At 41.5% G+C, this 27,476-nt stretch overlaps 2 protein-coding genes across 2 annotated transcripts in view; both read right to left on the reverse strand.

Annotated features, from left to right (window-relative positions):
- Nucleotides 1-610, reverse strand: part of myo10l3 (myosin X, like 3) — a 29,658-nt gene extending 29,048 nt beyond the window's left edge. The window contains exons 1-2 of the mRNA XM_006788563.3: nucleotides 514-610; nucleotides 215-321 (exon numbers count right to left, since the gene is read on the reverse strand). Of these exons, the coding sequence (XP_006788626.2) occupies nucleotides 215-319 (105 nt within the window). The 5' untranslated portion in view covers nucleotides 320-321; nucleotides 514-610. The remainder of the gene's footprint in view (nucleotides 1-214; nucleotides 322-513) is intronic.
- A 57-nt stretch (nucleotides 611-667) lies between these two features.
- On the reverse strand, nucleotides 668-25,655 carry LOC148098278 (unconventional myosin-X-like). The gene is made up of 7 exons (XM_087852926.1): nucleotides 25,381-25,655; nucleotides 11,728-11,826; nucleotides 2,855-3,013; nucleotides 1,901-2,088; nucleotides 1,281-1,415; nucleotides 858-982; nucleotides 668-756 (listed from the first exon to the last, which is right to left on the reverse strand). Exons 1-7 carry the CDS (start codon nucleotides 25,399-25,401, stop codon nucleotides 668-670), a joined length of 816 nt encoding a protein of 271 aa, XP_087709052.1. The 5' UTR covers nucleotides 25,402-25,655.
- Between the last annotated feature and the right edge of the window lie 1,821 nt (nucleotides 25,656-27,476).

The raw sequence follows: 27,476 nt of genomic DNA on the forward strand, positions 1-27,476 counted from the left end.
ACCCAGACGTGCCACAATAAGGAATCCTAGAAAAAATTAAATTCATTAATTAACATGCAACCACCTACAAACCAGACCCAATGTAAGATTGTCAAATAATAAGTTCACCCAAGGATCATGTTCTATGGAAGCGAGGTCTCTGACTCATGAAAAAGAGTTACAGCGCCCCCTGGAGGGGAAACAAATGATGTACAAGAATCCTTTTCATCCTCACCATCACACTGTTGAAGAGCTGCTTGTCGTCCAGACTGCTGTCCTTCACGCAGCCCGACTGGCTCAGGTAGTGATACGACTCAGGACCTTCAGACAAGAGGTACATATCTGTGACACAGAAACAGACAAAGTAGATGTAATAAAACACTTCAAACAGACAACACAGATGTTATTTCAGAGGTAGCTGTAGAGATGCCCCAAAGTACATATTTTCAAGATAGCAGTCACATAGCAGTCATATGTCTTCACTAAAGAAGTGTTTATATGGGTATCATAGTCAGTCACAGACTAAAAACCAACCTCTGTGGTCCTTGTCTGCCCCTGCTAACAGTGCGTAGAAGATGTGGTAGTTTCTCTCACCGGGATTCTGTCGGACCACGCGGTTCTTGGAAAGACAGCGTGATTAGAAAAACTGCTACAAGTACTTTACAACTGAATGAGTTATTCCGATTACTTATTTAAACACTGGTGTCATCGAAGAAGACTTGCTGAAGATACTGACTGTATCACAAGCACAATATAAGCTTACCTTTTCCAGCAAGTCTGACAGCTCAAAGTTAAGGAAAAAGTTACAGAGACTCGATCATCTGTGCAAAATACAATCTTTATAGTATGTGAGAGTTGATTTACTGTATGAAGGATACAATCAATGATGCAACCTCCCTGGATGTTTCCGTTTTGGGAAAAGTGGAGCTGTATGAACTTCCCGAAGCGACTGGAGTTATTGTTGTACACTGTTTTAGCATTCCCAAAGGCTTCCATGATGGGACTACAGAAAGAATAAAGACAATCAACCAAATCTGTTACTATAAAGAAGCCTTTAAAATGTATCCGGTGAGCACACACTGCAGTGACGGTGATGTAGATCCAGATTATTTAATAATGTCTGAAGCTGAATTAGGTTAACATCACTGCCACTGCCACAAGCTGTTTGGAGAGGTTGAACTGGTATTTGAAGGTAAGCTCATAACAAATTTTTTATCTTACCATGCAAATAATTTTAAAAATCAAATAACCTAAATATTAAAATAATGACTTGCACCTGAGGATATGCATTTACACAGTACCTGCTCTGGACGAGGGCCTGCTCCACCCTGGTTGTCCTCTCTGAAGGAGGAGTACCTGCTGAGTTTTGACTCATCACTGAAAGAAACTTTAGCAGCAGCTTGGTGCTCTCTGTCTTCCCAGCACCGCTTTCCCCACTGAGCATGCAAAAAACAGAGAAGATACATAAACGGATCTGCTTGAATCTCTCCATGCATCCATTTTCTTAACTGCGTATCCAGTTCGGGGATGCGGGAGCTGATCTCAGCTATCACAGGGTGAGAATCAGGACGGGGCTAACCCAGAGAGACAGGTAACCATTCACACTCGCATGTACGTAAACTTTAGAGCCACTGCTTAACCTAACATGACTGCAGGAACCCACGCAGGTTTGGAGAATATGCAAACTCCACCAAAAGATTTGAACCGAGGATATTCTTGCTGTCATTCAACGATGCTGCATTCAGTTGGTCAACTGTATTCTTTACTATGTCTATTTATACAGTATTTTTGGGAAATGCAAGAGAACATTTTTCAGATAGGAGTACCTATTTTGCAAAGGTCAAAGGAAGACTACGATATTCCTTATTTCATATTCTATTCTCAAGATTTATAGTGCAGCCAATAAATTTGCAGGACTCACCTGATGAGAACACACTGGCTGTCGTGTCTCTTCCACAGGCAGCAGTAGCACTCGTTGGCCACAGCGAAGATATGAGGAGGCAGCTCCCCCATGTGATGTTTGCTGTACAAGTCGACAGCAGCGCCATCGTACAGGCCTGCTATCTGCTTATAGGGATTTACTGCTGCCAGAATTGAACCTATGTTGGTCTGAGAGCAGATAGATGAAGGAAGACAAAAGAAGTCAAAGGATAACACAGGTGGTATGAAAGAACACACTAAAATGTATAATTCACTAATCGCTTTGCTATTCATTGAGCTCTGCAGTACAGTTAGTGAATACTCCTATTTCGGTGGATCCACTGAGTACCTGCATTCAGCAATAGTATTAAACTACTGCATATGGCCTAGTTTGCTGTAAGGATGATAATATTTTAGGATCCATTGCTTCTGCTCGGGTAATGCGCTTTGGGAAAAAAGTCCCCCACACACAAAAGTGTGTTTGTGGGTCATCCTTCCACACAGTGATACTATTCTCCAATGCCACGAAGCCAGGCTTGGCGAATGCTCCGAGATGAGCTCAGGAGATAGGATTTCCAAAGGCATAGTTAATGTGTGTCTGTGGGGAGTGATTATTTTAATAATACCTGGATAATATTTCTGTGGAAGCCCAGAGCTTTACGTTGAAAGCAATCCTGGGGGTGAGAGTAGGCGAAACAAGGATAATAGAAATCCTGTTCTGAATACGCGCACATTATTCCAGAGTTTATATGTATTGTAAGTATTATTTAATATTATTAAACATCACCCTGCCCCCAGTCCTCTTGTTTGTCCCTGTATAACTGTCTGACCATTTTCCAGTATATAAATATATCCTCCCCTGTTCGAGACGTGTTCTACTTTTCACCGTTCCTCACATTATTTATTCCCAGAAACCTCAAGTCAGGACTCTACTGGTACACCAATGAACACTTACATAGATGTTATCTTTCTGATAGCGCAGAAACAGATTGTGCATGATTGCCGCTTCGTGCAGCTCTGCCAGTGTGGACATGTCTTCTACTCCATGGATGCTGCTGGGGTGCATCGGGTACACCATCTCCCTGTTCAGCTCCTCTTTTTGTAGGCAGATCACCTGTAACAGCAAAAGGCACACGTACATAGACATATATGTTAATATAAGGTATTGTCAAGGTTTATATGAGCCCATAAGTGGAACTGCACAAGTTGTTGTACATTGAAGCTGCACCATTTTGCCTCTGCACAAGAAAAGGAGCGTAAACCACATCGATACCTTCTGCATTTCACTAAAATTCAACTGGGATCCTTTTTAATTTTTTAGTAACTGATAATTTAATGGAATGAACTTTGTTATTTTATTTCTGAAGTAGAGAGTACCAATAAAGTTTAAAACCACTGTAAAACTTTAGCAACACAATAAATTACCCCATGTTTACTCATGGCATCTCTAATCATGGCTAACAAAGACAGCAAGCAGCCAGTTACATCAGGGTTTGAACAAAACAAGTTATGTCCGGGTCACCTTTAAGATGTTAATCAAACTCCTGACAGAACATCAGTCTTCCGCTGCATGCTTTGGTGACAGGTAGATCAGAAATATCACAAATATATCACTCAGGAATAACTGAAGTAAAATAAGATAGACTGCCCAGATATGTGCCTGTCTGTGCCTGCTGCCAGAGAGCCCCTGTCTTACTCATGCCCAGACGGCTCTTTCACAACCTCTCTCTGGGTGAAAAATTAAGGGATGGATAAGATCTAACGGCATTTATATAATGGAAGTGAAAGAGTGAGAGCGAATAAGGTTCTTGCAGCCTTCTTTGGCTATCAGAACTCTAATGCACGAGATAAGAGAGCAGAGAGACCACAACTATGTCACCTGATGGGAAGCAGTGTCCAGATCAATACTGATGGATAAGAGGCTGTGGCATCCCAATGCACTACTGCTGCTCTCCTGGCATGTTCATGTGTGTCCCAGTTGGGAGGAGACACTGTGTCTCAGAGAAACACTGAGTCAGCAAAGGCTGGCTGATGAGGCTGCTAATAGACTGTAGTCAAACATTTGAGGCTCTGTTGAGTCTTTGAAAGTAGATCTAATGAACATGAAGTAGGACTATATCAAATCTTTCCTTTAATAGAGCATGTATATAGTAGCCTAAGTTTTTGTTCTTGTAGATGGCATCTGGAGTAGCCCCTCTGTTTTAAGGTTTGTGCACTCATAGATGGTCTTGTTCATACATTGATTGTAAAAGTGGTTATTTGAGTTCCTGTTGCCTTCCTGTCAGCTCAAAGCAGACCGAGAACATTCGGTCTGCTAGAGATCGTTGTGTATGAAAATCCCAGCAGCTGTCCTTAATAGATTGGCCAGTGAGTGCACGTTATACCTTTATAAAAATCAGCTGCATGAAGATAAAGTGACCTGCATTTTCAAAGGTGTCTTATTTTGTAAAACCCTTTCCGGGATGGCATACGTTAGGCTCTGAATATCTTAAATAATCTCATGTGCAGTTAGTAAATCTTTAAAGAAAAATGTCGACGAGGCCGTTTATAGTAAGTAACACAACTCTCACCGAGTAGCCTCGTACTTTTCAAAATAATAGAATGGGTGTATGCTGAGAAAAAGTCACAACAACAATGTAGTCATTAATGTTTCTGTGGTATTAACGTTTATAAATGAGTAAAGACCTTTGAGAAAAAGCAGTTTGTGCAATGATGTCATTCAGCGAGCAGAAGTTTGCAGATTTGCAGCCAGATGTCCTTCAACATTTGGCTTTAACCCCACCCTCTCCTTTGGCAAATTGGTGCAGATTCACTATGGGGCCTGAGTGACTAATAAATCAGAAAGGCTTTTCACTTTGAATACATCCACAGTCAGCATTAGCATTTACACCAGTCACTTAAAGGGAATGATGCCATTTTTAAACACCCAGGCTCTGATGGATTTTCTTTGGTTTCTTTTTCTTTTTAAGATAATTACTGAGACCGCCAAACAAAAACATGGTTTAAAAAGCGTTTCTGTTGACACTGATGACAAACAGCAGATATCTACAATAACACTGACTGCTGATGTTAGCATTCACCAAATGCAAGTTCAAAGCAGCTTTAAGGTGGCTGGGAGCAGAGTGTAACACGGGGAGATAATTTACCTGTTTGCATTTTTGTGTATGTCGGGACATAGAGTGGGTGTTTGTCTCCGTGTCACATTATCACCTTGTTTCTGATCTTCTTTAAATAACTTGGAGCTCAGATTTCACAGAGCGAGCCGCAGGGACTTTTTCCTCCCTGAAACATCAGAGATGCCCAGGGGCAAACTGAGCTGAAGTTTTTGGCATCAAAAGGTTTCACATTCCTCTGTTTTGCCCCACTGTGATCTTGGTTTCATTGTTGGTTGCTTTCCTGTGAGAGAAGTTTGAACTTTCTCCTAATAGCCACAGCTCATCAATATTTATCGTTATTAATTTGTTTTCAAATGATTTATCGACTGCACGAGTTCCTCTTGGGGAAGAGATAAAAGACACCTGAGACGCATGGATTTCTATTTTTCCTCCTTTCAACGAAACCAAATGAAATCACAGCTTGAATTTATTGTTAAATTTGTCCATTTAACATTTTTAAGTCATAACCTTTCAGATGAGACATCCCTGAGACAATTATCACAACGCCTGTTCCACAGAGGGGGCAGCGTCACCGCTGTTAATGATTGGAGTGGTGTAATGATGGAAACTATTTCATGCCACTTACAACGACATGATTGATTAGCAAAGCTGTCTGCGGTGCAAATTGATCTTCTACAAATGGAGGCTGTATGCACAAGAGAGCTATGATGCTGGACACACACGCAGCACACAAAGCAGAAAATGCAAAAAGCCCCAGTGTTCATTTATACTATATGCAGGATACACCCTGGTTGGATCGTCAGGCTATCACAGGGCTAACACACAGAGAGATAGAACAGCTATTCACACTCATATCCAGACCTACTTCCAATTTAGAATCACCTATTAACCTAACATGCATGTCTTTGGGATGCAGGAAGAGGCCGAAGTCCTCGGGGAAGGCCCGCAAGGACAAAGGGGAGGCACGCAGGCTTCATGTAGGGCGGGGACTTGAATCCAGGACCTTCTTGCTATGAGACAACAGTGCTAACCACCCCGTGTTTCGCTTAGTTTCTCTCTTAATTTAACCTAATGTCCTATACAACTCAGTGAACAGACATATTTTACATAATTTTCGAAAATTTAACAGATTAGGATTCAGCGCGGACACATAACTCTACAGGTCATGTGTGTTCTGCATATGCAGGTGTTTTGGGTTTCCTTGAACTTAAAGTTGTAACTCTGTTTTATGCAAACTGGAGTAATATCTCCAGTTTGCATAAATCATCATTACTCAGGAGAATTTACTGCAGATATGGGATGGGTATCTCCCCTAATGCATGTGCCAAAAAGATGCAGGGGCCTGGGTTTGAGTCCATCTCTCCCTACTTTCCTGTCTTTGTGACACTGTGCCCACACTAATGAGTAAAAAAAAATCTTTATTTTGTTTGAAAAAAAAGTGTCATTCACTTCCTTGAGCAGGTTACTTTGTGACAAATCGATCTGATACCCCACATATAAGGTTAAACAACCTGTTAATATGTCAAGATAGCGATAAAGACATCAACATACATTATGATTTTATTGCATTACACAGAACAGCTACACTGTTGAGCCTTACATGCATTCAGAAACACTGCCATATGCCTCAGAGAGACAATCAGGCTCATTTTGTTTTGTTTCCCATCATTTGAAGACATGATATTACATAATTGTTGGTAAAATGTCCTCCATTTCTGTTGACTCATAAAAAGTGAGTTGCACTTTTGCAAGAAAACCTTTTTATGGCTGATTTTATTTGGTAGGCTGAGCAGAGAAAGAAGATTATTTTGTTGAAGGCCAAGCTGTAAAATAACAAACATGAAAGAAATTTAATGAAAAGTTTGACCACTGCGGCTGTACTCTTTGTGTCTTGTAAGCCCACAAAAAAATGTTATAATGTGAAATACAAATAAAAGAATATAAATAAAATTAAACTCATTGGGTTGAACAGATGACCCGTGTCCTGAAACGTCTCTCCAAGGGCCCGGACTGAAGTTGGCCCCAGGCCATTTCCTCCATGTCATTCCTCCTGCACTCTATCCCTGCATTCATGATAAAACAATACATTAATCTAAAATAAAAATGATTATATAAAAGGAAAATCAATGGATAGTCATGGTGTCCAGGTGTACCCTGGCTTTCTCTCTGGGGTGGCTGGGATAGGCTACAGCAGATGACTTAATGAAATAAATAACTGGCAGATTGTTTGGAGTTTTTTCATCCTTAGAAAGAAATTTATATAACATAAATTAAAATGATACAAAAATTACACAGACTAAAAGGAAGCAACAGCAAATAACTGAGTTTTAAAGTTGTTTTGCAGCTGTATTGCTCTTCCCTTTTGTTTCCTCTTCCTTGAAACCACACCCTGCTGCTGCGCTTTGTCCAAGCAACTCTACTTAATATTCACATATAGGTGGAGTCAGGCTCTGTGGCTCACAGCACTTATGCTTTAATGTCAGCTGTATTCAGGCCTTTACTGGGGCACATGGACAGACACAAAATCACAAGCTTCTGGATACAAACACAGTCTTGTTTGTTGCTGTTTTGCCTCTCTCTGTTTCCCTTTCTCCTTTTTTTTTAAAAACTCTGAGTCCCTCTGTCTTACAGTGAATCCATCTGCTGCAGGGGGATCCCGCCCAGACCCAAGAGAAGAGAGGCGGTGAAGGGGGTGGGGGTGAGGCTTGGTGAAAATATGAAAAAAAATAACAGAGAGAAATTTTTTACAGCTCAAAAATCAGGCAAAGTATCCATGTAAATCCAAATCCTCAAAAACGATTTTGTTTATCACACAAACAGATGCTAACAATAATGTTTGTGTTATTTCTTCCAGCTTACTTGTGAATGTGCATCACTCACATAAAGGCTCACATAATAGCTCCATTGACTAATTATCCAGAAAAGGCTGAAGGGCCATCAATGACCCATTTAAAACTGCAGACAGCATGTTTACAGGCTCTGGACAACTTCAGGATTCACACTGGATAAGAATAGGTTTTTCGCTCGAGTTAAATTCTTAATGTCATGAAAAAGGCTTTTAGTGTACAATCAACTCGGGACAGAGGCTAGTTTACAGTCACTATTAACTGAGGCCATCAAAAAGCAACTGTTTTCACTTCTTATTAATAAAAATGCCATTGATTTTCTCAGTTAGTCAAGCCACAAGCATTTTGTACTGTATGTGTAAAACGATTCATTGGTGGTCGTAAACTAACGCTGGTCAAGTGGGACAACAATGACAGCCCAGCAGCAGGTATTCGGCTCAGGTGGCCGATCCTCTTTCTGCTTTTCTTTACATGTAGACTCCTCTGGGGATAACTCACACACCGTTAATCCAGCTTGTGCCATCTGGCCACAAACACACACACGGACACACAGATGGATCCATGCACTCAAACACACAAAGACATTCACTCTGCTGTATTTTACCCCTCCGGTCAGGACTATGGCAGTGATGAATGCTGATATGATGGCTAATATGACAGGAGCCAGGCCCAGGCCGTGTGGGTAAAGAAACTCCGGTGGTGCTCTATGGAGATAAGCTGGGCATTCAGGCAGGGAGCAATGGATAATAGTATATCCCAACCCCCGAGTTGAAAATGCTGCCACAATACATTTAACAAACACCCTCTGATATGGTAGGAAACAGACACAGGCAGGCTGGCAGACAACACATATACACAGACACAATACCCTGGGCTTGATAGAGAAGCTTAATTAAATAAGAGACAGAGACTAGATCAGTAAGTGCCCATAAACCTCAGAAGATACTGTACGTCATCCAGGAACTGGGGATGACATCAGGTCAGCTAGGAATCCTGATGGTGGAGACGGTCTGTTTCCCAATCTCACATTCCTGGCATTTCTGTTACAGCTTTGGAAACAGAGGAGAGACACATGTGCCTGGCTCGATAAGCAGCATCCACTGCTCACATGTCGAGATCATATGAGACCAGCTTCAGGCCACCATCAATGCAGTGGTACTACTACCAGTCAAAAAAAAATGGAGCACCACATAAGCCTAGTGCTATTTTTTAACTCCCACTGAGGGTGGTGGAATATTTTGGGAGTAGCACTCCACTTAATTCTCCAGTCATATTCCATTACCCAGAGTTATCCCTGCCCTTTGGACAGCGCAGGGTTGACTGCATCCCTTCCACAGACCACAGAAACACCGCAGAAGATGCTACGATGGCCCGAGGATGACAGGAAATAAACAGGGAAATTTATGTATATATATATATATATATATATATATATATACACAGATTATTGAGTGTGCATTTATGGTTCACTGTCTGAGGTCAACGAACACCAGCACTGAAGAAACTAAAGTGTTTAGTTGCCTCTATTGCTTCCTGAATGGCAGAATGGAAAAAAGTCAGTGGTTGTGGCAGAGTTGTTGGCAATGAACGTTCACTAGGATCTAAGGCGCCAGCACTCTGTGGAAACCACACTGTGTGACATAGGTCTAATAAACCTGAGCAGGATATCAAGTTCAATGCATGTAGATTAAACTAGAACCAACACGCACAGCTGCTAGTCCTCCACTGTTCTTTACTCTTTCTCAACTATATCTTCGATACAGTCATGATGATAACAGACAATAATCCTTCTACAAGTTTCTGCTGTTTCTTGTTTCTTTACAATTTTTTTTTTGTCAACTTCATCACATTACTTCATGGGACATTTCTATTGGTTGGTTAGCAGATGCAGGTGTTAGCAGCAGTCAACTAAAGTCACCTGATTTGTTTGTTCCAGGCTCTCTCTGAGAGTCAATTAAAAGTCCTGAACTCACAGATACAATTTATGGACAAGTACAAGGCCACCTACACACTACACCCATAGGAGCTGCTCAGCCATCGAAACCAATGCCATGAAGCTCCCTGCGCACGTTTTTCATACTGAGGATGTGGTCTCGATCTCTGCAGTTGACTCAGCAGAGCACCTCAGCACTCAGCTCTATAATTTTATGTGGTAACCACCTTGTAGCTGAGGCACTATGGTTCCCAAGCACTTGCTAACAACAACACTTACAGTTGATCGTGGAATATGTATGAAGGAAGAAATTTCACAAACTGACTTGTTGCCACAGTTGAATTCTGCAACAATATCATATTCGAATTCAGAGTCCTGTCGCAATTAGACTACAAACACCAAAAACTGGCCCAGTACTTAATCCCACAATCTTTACTTGAAAGCAATCTGTTCCACCTCCAGACCATTTATATGGATGGGAATGCATTCACAGCTTCTAGCAATAAGCTTCTGTTTTCTTAGATCCACTATTAGCTCATTGCTCTAATTTGTGTTCAAGGTCAGACTGATGTTACTGCACCAAGGTGCCATGCTTTGTCCCTGTGAACTGAGTCATTTTGCACCTGTCTGGGCCAAACACCATTATGTCACCTGCAGACTTGATGATGGTGTTAGAAAGTGAACAGGTAACCTACCAGACTGGGATGAACTGGCCTGAAACTCCCGTCTCCATGTGAAAAGGGAGATGGGGATGCATAAGTCCCAAAGCTATGAATGCAGCTTGGAAGGTAGGATAGAGGATCATGAGAGAGAACTGATGAACAGTGAACTTACATATGTTGTTGCTGTGCTGTGTTGACAGCACCCTTTGTGTAGCTGCTGTTGTGTTATAGACTAGTGTGGCTCTAATGTTGAATGTAATGTAAAATGACCCAGAGCCAGCAGCTCGAAATGTTTTGCAATGATGGTGGATGACATCGAATAAGATGGCTAACTGTCATAAACCCTAAGCAACCAGTACAGGACTGCCAATACTGGTTTTGTGTGGCCACAATATTAATAACAGTGTGAAGGTTAACAACATCAATGTACAAAAGGGCACTCTTTTAGATAAAAACAGTGCATCCAGTGGAAATGGGCGCCTGACAAAAACTACAGAGCTTCACAAAGTTTCAGTGACAATAAAGCAAGTAATGCATGAGCATGAAAGAAAATGCAGCTTCCTTACAATTTAGCAACCTACACTCTACTTTATAAGTCAGTTTTTAGAAGGACTCCACTGAAGGCAAAGTGCATATAAGTACAGATATATAACACAAGATAAAACAGCTTTCTTTTGATCTACAGTTTTTGACTCACAAAGACTTGAATGAGAAATTATTTTTGACCTTCCACCTCTGTGTGTGTGTGTGTGTGTGTGTGTGTGTGTGTGTGTGTGTGTGTCTCTGCTTCCCTGTGTCTGTTTCTCTCTCTGCCTCTGTAACAGGATTTCCTCCAGACACAAAGACCACCAAGCACTGCCAAACAGATAAGCTGAGGCCAGTGAATTGCTGGACTCCATTCCTGTCATTCTTACTTTATTACAAAAGGTGTTGATGCCGCTGCAGAACCCTCAGATGAAACACATATGTGCAAACAATTAGGTCTCCCACATATACACAATGGGAAACAAACCTCCCCCTTTTACTTTATACGACCCTGGACACGTTAAGAGAAACCAAGGTGAGATTTTAAATGGACACAATCAGTTATGGACACTTAAATACTCTCTGAGCGCCTCGGCGCCTTTGCTTTGTTAATTTTTAAAGGGAATAATGTTGGTTTAAGCGCAAACACAGAGTCTGAATCCTTAAACCAACGATAAAAGCTTCATGTTCCAGATATACTGCCAAGGTGACGAATCAGGGACTAGTGAAAAAGAACGTCTTCTTACCTTCCCATAGTCGGTGGTGAGGATGAGGGTTGAATCATCACAAGAGCTGACAGTAGAGGGGCGGAGCTGCTCTTTGTGTCTCAGCCACACACGGGCCCCCTGCAACACAATAGCCAGCACAACAACCTTAACATCTGGACACTGGGCTTGCATTGGAGTCATGCGCTTTACACAAAGGTCTTAAACATTTGCATTACAGATACTAAGTATTCCATTGATGTTCTTATTGTTCATATTACCAGAAACAAAGGAAGACAAAGATCGACCCCCACTCCCCCCACGCGCAGGCTTTTTAGCTATATTATAAAAGAGCTGGGTGAGCAAGAGCAGAGAATTTCTCTAAAAGTAAAAATTATCCTCTCTGCCTTTTTCCATTTTTTCCCCTCAAAATTGCTTACCATTATGTGCCACATACTGTAGCCACTGTTTCACCAAGATTGGATGGGCACAGTTAGTCTCTTATTAAACTATGATTAGAAGCGAAGAAGTTGTTCACCAGGTCTGCATGATGAGGCTGTGCCAGAGAGTCAAAACACCACCAAAAATGCTTTCAGTGTGCCTGGTCTCCTCTATAAAGGAAAAGACTATGACCCCAAATGAGCATTTACCACTTTAGCATATCAATCGATTCAAATGTCCATCATCCTTCCTTTGTTTTCTATATTTCAGTCGGGCAAATAGCAGCACACTTCTAGCCATTATCAGATGCCGCTTCCAGACAGACACTAATATCTGATCCCAGCGGCCCAGTTTCCAGTGTTTGCGTATCCATACGGAGTCCCCCACCTTCCCAGACATGTTTGTTAGCATGTGAGTAACTAGGAGCAATAACAGGAATCTGAGTCTGATTGCTCAGGCAAACTGTCATTTCCTTACAGCATTTGCCGCTTTAGCACCGGCGGATACATTTATAGATTTGGCTTTGTTTGAAAGACTGTACTAAATGAAAACAAACAGTCGCCTGTCTGACCCTGTGGAATAAAAAGTAAAAATCTTTTTGCATGACTAAATACACATTTGTCTGATAGTAAATGGGAGTATGTAGTTTTGCAGAAAGACAGATGGTACCACCTTCATGTCTGATTGCTTACAATAATCCAGCAACTTTCTGTGTAATTAAAATCTTAATTGTTTCATTAGAGCCAAAATCTCAAATTGAATCTTGCAGTTTTGCAAAGGAGAGATGAAAGCAGTACGAAAAACATCCTCGATCTCAAAGAAAATTCCTCATTTGGCATTTTAGTTGATGGAGACGACTAGGATGTGGATTTTAACAAAATTTGACCCAAAAAGTTACAGCCTCTTGTAATAAGCTTGGCTTTAACAGCTGAACACGGTTAATAATCACAAGTGCCACCGGTGGGGGGGCCAGAGAAGCAACGAACATCAGCAAATAAAGTGTGTGACCAACAAAGGATCAAAGTGAAGAGATCAATATGCATGGATTCCACTAAGAAACCTTAGACAAGGTCACCACTTCCAGACATCAATCCTCATTAACTATTAACAACAGGCTGCCACGTGTGTGCACACTTTCATCCACGAAGCACAGATGTGTTTGCCACAAGACCAACATGCTTTTGTTTTATCCACTCTCCATTTACAAGCTGAGACACAGAGATGCTAAAAAAAAATCTAATAAATGAAGTCCCTCAGCAGCTTGTGTGATGACTGATTGCTGATGTTTTCTTTATTTTTTGATTCAGGCCTCTTTCTTAGACAAAGCAAGTCAGTCTAAAATAAAAGAAACACTTCCATCATCGCAGATTTTTTTCTTTCAGTCAGTTAATGGAGCACATCTAAATGTGGCTCTTATACCACGGGGGACAGGAGTGAGTGGGACAAAAGAGGGTCGGGTAATTAAGGAGGAGGAGGCAGAGGGGAAGAGAGAAGGGAAAGAGGAAGGGTGCGAGCAGCTCTTAATGCCCTGCCTCCTATTGTGTTGAATAAAGAGGCAGACAAACAGAAACATCAGGACAGAAATATAGCAGAGGTATCCTGCAACACGTGGCCACCCATTAACAAGAGACGACAAGTGACTTTCACACCAGTTTCTGCCCGGTACCAGCCTGGCATGCCTGGCCTGTTCAAGGAAAAGCTGATTCACGTGAGTTTGCTCAAGTGCAGGGATTACAAGTGTTTGCTCTATAGATTTCAAGAAGATCAGCCTCAGCAGAATATTGCTAGTTTTCGTCATCTTATGGGGATTTTTCCTTTTCTCGTGTCACGACTTGACATCAACAGTAAGGCCGACAAAAGAGCCAAAAGTATTTTGTAACAAACAGATTGCATGAGATGTACAGCAGAATAAGACAGGGGGCAAGCCGTGACAAGGAGAGGACTGTGATGGCTCATAAGATGGCAAATTTCCACACTCATTCCAGTATTGCCTCAAGAAAGAAATTTCAACACTGCAAAAAGTGAAGGTAAGTTTTGAGTGGCTCAGCAGCTGAGTCAGTCTCAGAGGTTTTTCCACTCACATGAACAAAGACCCACTGCATACCGGCTGCATGCCCACCACACGTAGTTTTTTAGATTAAAGTAATTAGGAATTCAAATAAAAAAAATGTGACTGTATATGGTAAACCAAGCATCAGTGACAAAGCGGCCCATAAAGATGCTAATAACAGCTCAGCCTGCTGCACCAGCATCTGTAAAGAGTGACTCGCACTCTGGATAAATCTCTCCCAGACGCTATAATCAAAGGTGGGCAAAAAAACCCCAACGAGATACTGTGCTGTGCTACCGTATAGCTGTTTTGTTTATATACTATAGACAAAAAATAAAACTAATCATAAAGGAAGTTGACTTCATAATAAAGCTAACACCTGCACCATTTATAATAGTTCCAACTTGCAAACTTAACTCTTTCCCCTATAAAGATGACATCTGATGACCAGCTTTGACATCTCGGTTTATATCAGTAAACATGTGGTTTGAAAATCATTTAAATAAGTTCTGGGTTCTTCCAAGGGTAACCCTGGTAAGCTGTATAGGCAGAAATCCCTCTTGCTAACTTCTAATGCACAACCAGAAACAGCTCAGTTCAGAAAGGAGAGACTGGGGTTACCCCTAGTAGACATTAGCTTGTTTTAACTACTTTAGCTTCCAAAAATGTCTTATTATGTGATGTGAGGAGCCAAATATAAGCCACCAGCTGCAGAAAACTGTAGAATTATATTAAATATATGCAAACTTAAATAAATAGGGCTGCTTGTGATATACATTGGCACTATTGGACACTCTTCTGCATTTTGGTATGTGAGTCTCAGGCCGTAGGATACGAAGTCAAGATGAATTGTCTAAGAAGCAGCAACAGATGGTCTAAACAAAACTCCTCCCCCTCGTCCTCTCCATCTTTAGGAGCTCTGTCACTAAGTCAGGACAAAGACAATCACCTCTGACTGAGGCCTCAGCAGTTAGCCAGGCGGAAATATCCCAAACAAAGACCAGCTGGGACACAAAGGAGCACGGGTAGCGGCTCGTGTTAAATCCCACAGACCTGGGTTACCTCCTGCAGCACAGCTTCCCATTCCAAACTAGACAAACAGAGTCATATCTTTATTTGTAATCATGGGAAAGTACAGTGTGCATTTGATGATGAAGCCCAGTTGCAAGTGGGATTAATTGTGAAGAGTTGGTTAGCGGCGCTCCTCTGCTTCTGGTAACCAGATGTTTTATTAGCGCCATTAAAAAGCAAAGCAGAAACACTGCCATGACATCTCCGGCTCAAACTAATTTCAAATTCTTAATGTTGCATGTCACTCAGCATGTGTAGCACTGCTGAGGCAGAACCAGCTGACAATAGTAATCTGACTCCACCAAAACAGGCTGCACGCCAACCTCCCATCATGCCTTTTGACACAGAGACCACTCAGGCTGAATGATGTGATTCTGGAGCTGGAGGCTTAAGTTTCAGCAGCTTGTATAAAGACATCCAGCTCAAGGATTTGCTAATGAATGTCCCTTAAATATTTAAGGTCATACACAGTACAAGGTGCCACGGCTCTTTCTCTGCCGTCTGGCATGTATCAGGTGATCCTATCAGAGAGAACAAGAGAAAGCTAATTAACTCAGCCCGACTTGGACTCGGCTGAACAATTAGTTATGATAAGGTACTTTCTTGGATCATAAAGTGGTTTTGGGGAGTGGTGAACGAACGGCTGCCCTGCAGGTAGGACCGATGCCTGAGAACCTCCAGCTGGAATCCTGACAAGCATATCAGTTGCTGTTGTGCTCACATGTGGAGGAGGATAAAGTTAGCAGTGGAACATGTGCAGCAGCAACATATTCGACTGAAAGGAATATGTTTCCGTTCTCCCTTTTCTACTTCACCTTTCAAAGAATTAATGTGGCGATTAATGCTAATAACAAGCTGGTTTGCAATCATGCTTGTTTAAAATCAACACAAAACTCGAGCTTTCGATTAATCTCATTTAGATTTCTCTCCATCATTTTTATGGATAGAAGTGTAATCCAGTGCTGCATTTACACCTCAGAGATTAAGACTGCATTGGCATAACAAACAGAGTCACAAGGTTGCATCGCTACCACTGTGCAGACAGATGTGCAGTCCAGAGCATTGACGGGATCTGTAGCATTTAATAAGGTCAAGCACCAAATTGGTACTTGCACGCTAACGCTGTGCACTTTCACAGAAACCAGTGCAATAAGTGTTCAACAGAAAATATGTTATTAGCTAAAATATCATCATTATTTCTGTTGGAAGCATTGAAACTAACTATTGTTTTTCCTTTCAGAACTAAAAGTAAATATATTTGGACGAGTGGGTGGTTTGCTAGGATATCAGCTGAAACATAGATGTTTATAACCATTAAAATATATATATTTTTAAAAAACCACCACATCACTTTGTAGCAAAGCACAGCCAAGTTGCAATGTTATCTCCTGAACATCGGGTGAGTGGGATAAGTGGGAGTCTTCCAAGTGGATGGTGAGATTAATAAGTGGGACTAAGGCAGCTGGAGGGGGAAACTGGGCAAAGCTCCTTCTCGGTTTTTGAGCAGAAGACTTTCCAGTAGGTTAAACCGCTGTCTCCTGTATATCCTACAAACAGCAAGGCCCATGCTTAACTGCAGTTTCTTTACCCTCATAAACACGAGACGCTACTTATTACCTTATTACAGTATACCTGAGAATTATTTTAATTCATACAACATGTTTAGTGTGTAAATGTGTGTGAAAATAAATGTATCTACTTGTGAACAGCTTCGCTCAAAGGGAGGTAATTTAATTCAAGGGTTTTTCAGTTGTTGCAGCGCAAAGGAAAAATCCTCCGTTGCACAGATTTTCCAAGGATTCATGTCTCGGCACATGCCTTTTATGTCTTCGTCTTTCTTTGTTACCTCGTTGCAACTACACCGTCTGCCTGACGCACACGTTACAGCCTACGACCCCCAGCCAGCATGTGGTGAGGGCAGGTTGTGTGACCGAGGGGAGAAATCAGAAGATTAAAAGCAACCTCTAGCATCTGTGCTAGAAGACGTATGAATTAATGATGGAGACAGCAGCTGATCAGAAATTAGCTAATGGAGGAGGAGGAGTCCCCTGGGGAACAGGGCTTTCCCTGTTTGTGATGATGTGGGGTGGGGGGCGTTGGGTCGCTGATTGTTCTTGAATCTGAAGAACAGCCTGAACCCTGAACAGAAGAAGCTTTACACCGAGGAAAATGTTTTTGTTAACTGAGAAGGACTGTTTGAGAAGTATCCGTAGCTAATTGGAAATCAAACAGTTTTCTGTTATCACTGTCGTGCAAGCCATTATCATTATCACACTTAATGGACCTGAAGGAGATGAGTTACAATATTAATCTAACAAAATATGCACAAGTCCGTGTGCACAAGCAGGATTAAGTGAGTGTGTCTTTTTTGTGTCCAAGTGTGTTTGGTAGTCCATTTATCTGTCAGTCAGCAGATACACACTATCTGCAAAGGCGGGGTTCGAGGGCACCACCCCGTCATCCATTGACGCTGTTAATCTGTTGTGTTGCTAATGAGTGTATTGAGGAGAATTTGAATAACAAATTGTGTCTTTGGGAGCGAAAGAGAAAGAAGAGAAACACTTGAATCTCTGCCACATACTCCAGGCACAGTGTCGCGTTTTACCTCCTTATCCTGTGCAAACATATTTTCACTCCACTGCTGATCAAAGCGTGCACCCTGATCCTGGGCGCACACAATGGAATAGGTTACAGGACGGGGCAAATAGGCAACAAATGATGTGATTACTGCAGGTTTGATTGGATTTCCAGCAAAGCTTGATGACTTGGAATATCTACCAAGTCACATGCCAGCACCTCTCCCGTCTGGCATCTGCATACCTCTGTTATTCGTCTGATAGTTATGGGGTCACACAGCAGGAAACCCAGAGGTACTCGAGGAATGCTGCTCAGTCAGTGTTGTGTTTGAGAGTGTGAGACGTGTGGGGCACGGTAAGCTAAGTGGTAGCTTACAAAGCAGCCCCGCTACTGTTATGCTGCCATTGACCTTGTAGCTCATGCTGTCCACACTGATTACTAGAAACTCTCCTATCTTCAGCATTTTGTTATTTTGAGTGTTTCATACTGAAGCTATTTATAGTTTGATCAAATCCATCCAATCTGGCAATGATAAGCTGCACATTAGTGATACTGTGGATGTTAAAGTCACTGTTAGGACTCTGTAAGCAAATAAAAAAAATTAAGTTTTAACCTCTGTCACAAGCGAATTTATTTACATGTACTGAGTCTAAAAACCTGCAAGGATATTGTTTCACTTTTAAAAATGGTGCTGATTTAGCGCCTGCAGAAACAGTACCACCTCCGTCATCAGTGTAATGAATTGTGAAAACACTTCATGAAACACTTCCGCAGCATTATCCTTAAAACAAATGTTACCCATCCAGCAGGAGCTGATGATATGATAGCAACAAACATAAAAGACTCAGAATAAAATAATAAGCTGCCTTTAATCTGAGTTTACAACTTGTAACTGCAATTCACCTCCAAATTGTCACTAGTGACGTGCAACCATTCTCTGTACTTTTCTTCTTGGAATATGCCCTTAAACTTTTATTTGAACTGCATCACATGCTTACAATGCACATTTTACTTTTACCAGTACACGCCCATGCTATGGTATTGTCTGGTCTGTGATTTTCGTCAGCTGCTAGATGATTGCTAGGCAGCATGATGACATCACAGCACATAATTCAAGTTTTGTGGCTATAAATTAGATGCTACTGTCATGACATTGAAATGATACGATGCTATTAGGAGGTGCATAAACGCTACAAATGGGTCATTTTAACCTGTTGGTAAGTGGTTGCTAAGCAACATGATGGCATCATAATGTAGATAAGAACCTTCAGGGAGCTGAGATGTACTTGCGTGCCTGTCTTGGTTGCTCAGCTCCTGATGGTGTAGGAGGAATTTGCCGGCAAACAAGCAGACAGGGATTTTGTGTGTTATAGTGAGATGTATCATTTATAACAGGAAAGAGGGAGGACTGGAGGTCAGGATGAAGAAACTTTGGCCAAAACTATTAGATCCACTGGTCGCGCAGCATTTCAACAGCACACAGACTGATTCCAATCAGAAATCCCAGAACAAATATGAGTGAAACTGCTCAAACCTCTCCTTGGATTGTGGCGAGTGTTTCTTATACAAAGCAGGGGGATGAAGTATGTTTAGCAGTGCATTCAAGTGGCAGAGATAAACACACAGAGAGTCCTAAAAACACGGGACATTCCTCCTCATGTTAGTCTCAGCTTCTCAGCGTATCATCCTACAAACAGCCCCGGGCCTCTAACCACACACACACTTATAATAAAACACACTTAGAGTAGATGGGAAAGCTAACATGTCATGACTGTGGATTGTGCCATGCTGTGCTGTTTTCTCCAGGCTCTTCACACCACGGCAAGCTAGTCTCATGCAGAGTGGGATGTGTACTCGAACTGTACAGTGTGCTCACCCCTGTAATTAGTTCTGGAATTACAGCTATAGCATTAATCTCTTCACGAGAATCAACAAATTTTACTGTTTTTAAACATTTTTTTCACCTCAGGCTATATTCACATATGGTAGTTGCAATGTGTTTAACCTAAACTCACAGGATGGTGTAGCTTAGAAACACGCATACTCCATCCCATAATAGGCTGACTCTGTGCAGCGTAATCATAGGGGACTAAAAAAGGAAAGTCAACATCTGGACTGGGAGCAGTAATCACAGGTTGGCTGTTATTAAGCTGCCAGACGAAACCTTGGAACCCAGGGGATTTAAGCGACACTCATTACCATCTCACTATGTCCATCAGGTTGGCCAGTCAAGGTGAAAGACAACAAACACTTTTTTTTTTGCAATCAGGTAAGTGACAATAATATTTCATTTTGTCTGTGTAAAAATCTCAAATCCTGCACACAAATCTGATTTGTCTTTGGATTTGAGTCGTCCACCTTTACCTCACGGAGATGTACTGAAAATCATTTTGAGATATGAATGACAGAAGGGACTGCATGCCTGACACTTTAAACTAAATGCAGATACCACACCAGTAACATGAGCAGCCCAGGCACAGACATCCAGTCAGCCTACAATATCAACAACCCATCATTCAGAAACATCGCTGGTGACAAAAAGACGCCACCGAGATGTGAAAATAACAGTCTGGGACATTTTGTGAAATACATTTACATATATGACATCTTTCTGAAAGCTACACAAGAAAATCAGTGCAACTAATAAACAGTAAGAACCAGGACCTTCTTTTTACCCATGCAAGACACAACTGATAGAGCTATATTTGTGGTCAGTGGAGGTGTTTGTGTGTCCAAGTGATCCCAGGACCGACCCGTGGTAGGGTCTCCCCTTGACAAAATGATCCTGGGTAAGAAGCCAGACAGGGCCTGTCCTGTGTAGGTTAACTGGTCCAACTTGTAGTACAACTTGGTCCCTGCTAAGTGAAAAAAAAAGAATGGATGGATGAGTGTCAGATTTTTTGGGCGGCATTTTTTTGCATTTATTCGACAGGATTATTAGTAAGCAGGCAGGAAAGAAGGGAGAGACCAAGAGGCTCTGACATGCAAGAAAGGGGTCCAGGTCCAAAGTTAAACCCTGCAGCCTTTCAGCCAGTACACTTACTTCCATCAGAGAATGTTTTATCATTGAATAAAGAAAGTACATAGATCAGTATGACTGTATCTTTTCAGCAGATTTGGCATAAAATAGTTTGAGAGTGTTCTCTGTCATCACCGACTTACTTGCCCAAGTGCCCTGATGTGATTAATATTTCAGAGAACAGCACACCCAGAACGGCCCTGATGCGCACACACACAGGGAGGGCGGCAGGAAGGATGGGCGTTGGAGAGAAGATTACAAGTGATTTTTCATGTGCAGTGCCTCAACTGAGTGAGAGGTCTCTAATCATGGAGGATGGATTTGAGTCAAGTGGGTTGAAGGTCAGCTGTTAAAGGAATAGCTTGAAGCTTTGTTTGTTTTTAATTTGGGGGATTTGCTAATTTGCAAAGAGTTAGATGATAAGATTGTCACCAATCACATCTATAGAAGTAGGACTACCCACTGGGGATGTCCTGGGAACCCAACCTTGGGAGGGTTTTTCCATTTGCATCACCAGTACCTAATAATGCACCCTCACCTCCTGTTGCTGTTCTTTACTTTTTTGTAATTCGACTTCATTTTTTTCCCTCCTGTGTGGTGAATGTGCAGCAGTGAGTGGAAGGGAAGTTCTTGCCAAGATTTTTATATTTGTGTCCAGTGGATCAAAATCACTGTGTAGGCAGCATAGTCTCAGTAAAGCCTGAACAGTGTTAAGCGCTGCTGTTTATATGCATGGATGTTTTATCAGTGCTGCATTCAAATGGTGGCTGTATCAACATACACACTGGTTTGGACCAATCGCCTACATCACTAAGAAAATATCTACTCTATAGGACAAAAAAGATCCTCCAAACCAAGTTCTGATGAACCATGATGGAACCTCCAATAGTTACTAAAGCTATGTGGAAGTTCCTGTGGTATTAAAGCAGCTTAAGTTCAGAAACACGAATGCACAGAACATCACATAGAAGAAGCTTCATATAGATTGTAAAGATGTGAGAGTGGTAACTATTTCTTTCAGGTTTACAGGCAACCAAGACCATGACAGACTCCACACAGCAACAGTTAGTCCATCATCAGGAGCTAATAGACAGGAAGAGACGATTCTGTGTCACTGGTAAAGAAACTGTGGAAAGATGGAGATATGTTTCCCTTTTATTTCCACAAATACGGACGGCTTTGTCTGAAGAGCTTGGTGACATAGCGGATAAAACTAAAGTCAACAGCATGGCGTCAGCAGGAGGTTATCACAGCGCTGAGTTCCCTGTGTGACGGTCAGCGCACTGATAGACGGGGGTCGGGTTACTGCTAGACTCACAAGAAATGCAAACACAAGCTAAAGAGTTAGGAAGGGATTGAGTCAGAATATTGCAGAGCACTGACTCCAATTTATGTCACGTTAAAACGGAAAATTCAGGAAATCGTTGAATAAGCTGTGGTCTCGAAATCCTGACGCTGCAAATCTGTAACATGATAAGAACGGATTATCCATGTTTTCTGGTGCATGGTCAGACAATGGCTGCTGGTAATTAGCTTCTGTGCTCTTGTGGTGGATTAAACCACCTCCAGATTGTTCCAAAGCTGCAGGAGTTCTGCTGTCGCACACTCAAACCGCTGCCTTAATAATACCTTCCTCTTTGTGATCATAAACAACCGGCCCCGTTAATTCACCACAGCTCCGAAACTCTAAAGAGCCTTGTTTGAAAATCCCCTAATTTGATGTGATAATGCAGACAATAAGCACTTCAATTTTAATTACAAATGAAAACAACCGCTTAGAAGCAAAAAAAAGGAATGCTGGTCCAATTACATTTCCTTCCTTCCTTCTTCACATCCTAACTGTACTTCCTGGCTCTTTCCTTACTCCATCAGCCAGCTGCATGGGAGCAATGATTCTCGGCTCTTTAAAGTGGCAGCTGGAGGAAGTGACAACTGGGCAGAAAAGTGTCTGTTGCCAAAGGGGGGAAAATAGTCCACCTACTACTACGGCAGGTTGGCCTTTCTCACGTTACCCATTTCACCACAGAATGCAGCCTCGGATACCGATCCACGACCCCAACTTCAGAGATCCAGACATAAGCAACACGTAGAGCTACGAGGGACGTTTTTAGGATGGGAAGAATGTGTCCGAGGGTGAAGGGGTCAGCGGTGACAGTGTGAAACCTAAAGCCTTGCAACCGCAGCTCTACAGGATGGATGACATGCAGCCGTGACCAGGAATTTGGGAGGTCAAGGCTGGGTATTTGGGATTCCCTCTGTCAGAGTATCTTTAAGAGGAAGGAATTTGGTGTGTAATGCAATGAAGGGGTTAATGGGTGTGGAAAGGTCCTCCTTGCTTGGGTTTACAGTGTGTAGCAGCTGCTGCTATAAAGAAACTGATTACCAAGTTTAGAAAATAGCTGGGATTCAGGATGTTCGACAAAGGTATCAAGTATCTAAAGTGTGTGTGAGAGCTCACACATACAAAGGGAGGTCACACAAAGGTATAGATAATGCTCATATTACCTGGCAAATTAATAGCCAGGAAGGAAGAGCCCCAAAGGCACAACAATGTTTCTCATATTCGCTATATGAAATGGATTCTTGCATAAAACTTTTCACTGGAAAAACAGTTATAATTAGCAGATATTGTGGATAAAGCTAAATAAACTAAATTAATTTCATAATGGAAGCTCTGATTCATCCAAATTTGGGTGTGACGCGGGCAGGGAGTTTCTCGTATGTCTGAAAAAACAAAATGTGAATATAAAGTCTGCCAAATCCAGCAGCCTTGCAGTATAAAAAAAACACCCTTCGATACTTGTGTGTTTTTGTTGGGTCACTTCCATTAGAATAACGTATTGGGTGTGGGGTAAAGGACAGTGCTGAAGGTTTTATGGTGGACAGGATGAGGATGAGCACACCCATGTACTGACCACTCCTCTCGGTCCACCATGATTTCTAACCCTTGTCAACGTCTCCACCTTAACAAACAGTGGCCTATGAGGAAAAGCCGATTCTAGATTAGTAACTGGCAAATTGGTAAACGTGCAGATTTCTTTAATGCATGATCTGCAACAGAGTTTTGTGATGCAAAAGGTTAAAAAAGATGTGCTCCTATCTACATAGTTCCAGCTTTATACAACCGCGACATTCACAGCAAAGACACATCCATATGATTTATCCTGGTGCACTTGTTTTTAGAGTTGAGTTTAATCCTTATCTTAATTCACTTCCAGAATTCCTGCTTAATTAAATCCAAGCTGTGGCACTACGGAGTTCAAGACCCTGGCATCTTTCCATGACACCGAAATTCACTTGAAAACCAGGACAGGTCAGTCATTCCCTCTAACACAGCTCAGACTGGAGATGTGAAACAGCAGGTAGAGATAAATATATATTTTTATGCTGTTGCTGTCCATTAGTGGTCTGTTACAGAGACTCAGTTTAATTTTAACAGTAAAAAAGCAGCAGAAAGTACAACAAAGTCAAACCAATATGTATTTTAGCTTAAAAATTTAAAACACTGCAAATGAATGTGGTCAAGTCCAAAGACAACCAAAGAAATCAAGTAGAATGAAATATAAACCACCCCAAAAAACTTACACCTATTTGGAGCAAATACTACAGGATGTCTTGCTCTGTTGGTAAAGGTCAACAGACACAAACCAGATTAAAACTGAGCTGAAATAATAACCTTCCTCTTCGCAGCATATCACTGTAATAAAAGCAGATTATGAGTCAAAATCCATCTCTCCTCCATCTGCTCGCTACACAGTCGGTGTGTGCAGCAAATTATTGAAAACTACGCTCGAGGCTGCTGAATTTATTATTGCATGACTGAAGTCACTGAAAAATAGAAATGCATCCATAATTGTCCAATCAGTTTGCATTAAACCTGCCTTTGCAAAGAAAAGTGTATGGAGCACCTCCTGCATGCTGAAACTTCTGTGAGTCACAGCATCACTGAGGGGCACGGCTGATAGGGAGGTACAGAAGTAGAGGATGGGAGGAGATTCACCTCCCTGTACTCCATCTGTCTTCTCTGTGAGTGCGTGTGCCCTCCTCTGAGTCAGAGGGGCATGACAAATCAGACCTAAAGCCAGCCTGGCTTTCACCTACATCAGAGTGTGAGTGTGCTGCTCTCTGGACTGATTGGCAGATGACACATCCAGCTCAGCAGTCACTGCATTGAGAGTTGCATTGTCTAGACTCTAATTAAAGCTACACACAGGTTTCCCTGAGAAGCTGTAGTAGTTTTATTCAGGGCAGACATTTGTATGACTAAGAGGCTTGTGTGGACAGTGAGGTTGCCACTCTGGAGCCAGAGGATCACAAAGACCGCAGAATACATCATAATAAGGGCTGCTTTTACAGGGGTGTGAAAATCCTGAAGTGGTCTGAACCCATCCCGCATTTATAAAAAGCTCAAAACACAGCGTGGGGAAACAAAACAAAGGATCGCGAAGGTCTCAAAAAACCATGTATGGGTTCCAAATTAAAGCAAAGAGCTACTAAAAAGTATTCATACCACTATGGAGAAAGCAGGCAAACTCACCTCTAAAAAGGAAGTATTCATCTTAACCAGTGCGCGACCTCACGGCTCTTTGTAGTCTGACTTCAGGGTACCACAGCTGAGGAGGAGAGCGGGCTGTATTCCCAAATTATTCCCATCCGCTTCGGTAAGATAATAAAATCTTTTCTCTTTTTTTCCGGATACTTGCTCAGAACTCTTTGCCAGTCATGAAACGAGTCATTCTGCTCTCTGATTTTCGGACACTTTCGGACTTGTTTTCTGAAGTGTCCCGACGAGCCGCTGTGGAGCTGCCTGCGCCGTTTCTGCTGTCTACTCATTTCAATGGACCCGGCATATTATGCAGGGAGGAGGAGCCTGCTGAGCCACAGCCCTCCCCTCAGCATACGCCCTCTTTGTTCATGTTTCTACAGATTTTAAAAGGATGTGCACATGTATGCCCATGGTGTTCAACATACCAGGTTTTTGCTTAAAAAGGTTTATTATAGCGCAGCAGGCCTAATATGAATCTACTTCTATGTATATCTAGGGTGAGACTGAGTCTGAGTCATTATTTTGCTTCCTGGAAAAAATATACAGAGAAGAAAGAAGCAGATCAGAAGGAGTAAGTCAGTTTTATTTTTGCAGATGTCGTAAAAAAAAATCTTTCCGATAAAATGAGCATTTTATGATTATTTGATTTGAGGACCTTCTTATTTGACTCAAATGTTTCCATCAGATGATGTGTCTGCACCAAGTAAAAACTGCAAAGCATATTGAGCACTGCATGCACAACTGGGCTGTCAGTCTTCTATTCTTCAATGCCTTTTTCTTTCTTTCTTTTTCTTTACCTAAGAGTCACTGACAGATGAAGAAGCTATGAGGTCCCCGGGTACAAATGCGTAAAGGCCCCACATTCATCCTATGAAGAACCAAAGCATGCATTCCCTTTCATTTTGGCACATTTTGGTTGTATTTTAGTAATTTTGCATGCCTTTGCAGCCGTTCTTTGTCTCTTGTGAAGTCGGTTTGTGTGGTTTTTGCTGTTTTGCATCTGGTATTGTTGCTGTCTGTCTGATTTGGGTTGTTTTACATTTTGCTGTAGTCGGTTTGTTTCTAATTTAAGCTCTTTTGCATCTCTGTTTCCGTGTGGGGCTTTTCTTTTAATGGTCATCTTATGGTCTCATTTTCTAAACACTAATCAGCTCCCTAATGTGGTGTTTGTTTGTATTTGTTTATTTTTAAGGGTATGCATTTGTTGTAGTTTTTTTTACTGGCACTGAATTTGAAAAATATTCAAATACCTCATCACGCCGGATGATTCGTCATCTCCTTACTCTCACTTTATTTTTTTTTAAGGATTTATATTCAAGCTGTCATGCTATTAAGATAAATAAAAATATATTTATATGTGTCATGGTGCCAAATTTAAAAATGGGTAGCCAGTGTGTCTTTAAGCTCATTCTTTTGGTTCACAAATCAATAATAATAAATAATGAATAGATACATTTTATAAATAAATAATGATATGAAATGATGTATCGGTGATTGACGGGGTCCTCAGCAGCCATTTATAAAATCACAGACAGCTGCTTTACAGTCTCAACACAAAAATCCTTTTCTTCTTTGTATTATTTGTTGAAATCAAACAATGGATGTGCATTTTGCAGCTCATGTACTGCCTGTGCTAACAGGTGTGATAACACCAGATAGACGAATATCTTATTCTATACTGAGCAGTCATGCAACAGACCCAGACTGCAAGCTGTATGCAGTCTGTTATATAATAGATGCTTGCTGTGTGACATGGCAGAATGTTTTGGTCAGTCTCCTGATTTGACAGTGTTGTTCTCACAGCTTAAAATTATTTTATAATTTTACTTTGAAGTACATTCTCTTTTTTTTAAAAAAAACATTTATGATTTTGAGACACCATGTTTTCAGAGATGGAGCTATATTACCACTGGTTAGTGAGTTTACTACACAGTATTTTAAAGTTACATATATGGGATGTTCAAACATTTCTCTTAGCATTTTTGCAATACCCTTCTAAGAAAACCATATCCTTTATTTGTACCCTTAATTCACCTCAATACTAGTGACAAAATCTACTAAATAGAGCAAAGTGCAATCCCCAAATC

This window comes from Neolamprologus brichardi, chromosome 16 (assembly GCF_056152115.1).
Source record: "Neolamprologus brichardi isolate AB-2024 chromosome 16, ASM5615211v1, whole genome shotgun sequence".
NCBI lineage: Eukaryota > Metazoa > Chordata > Actinopteri > Cichliformes > Cichlidae > Neolamprologus > Neolamprologus brichardi.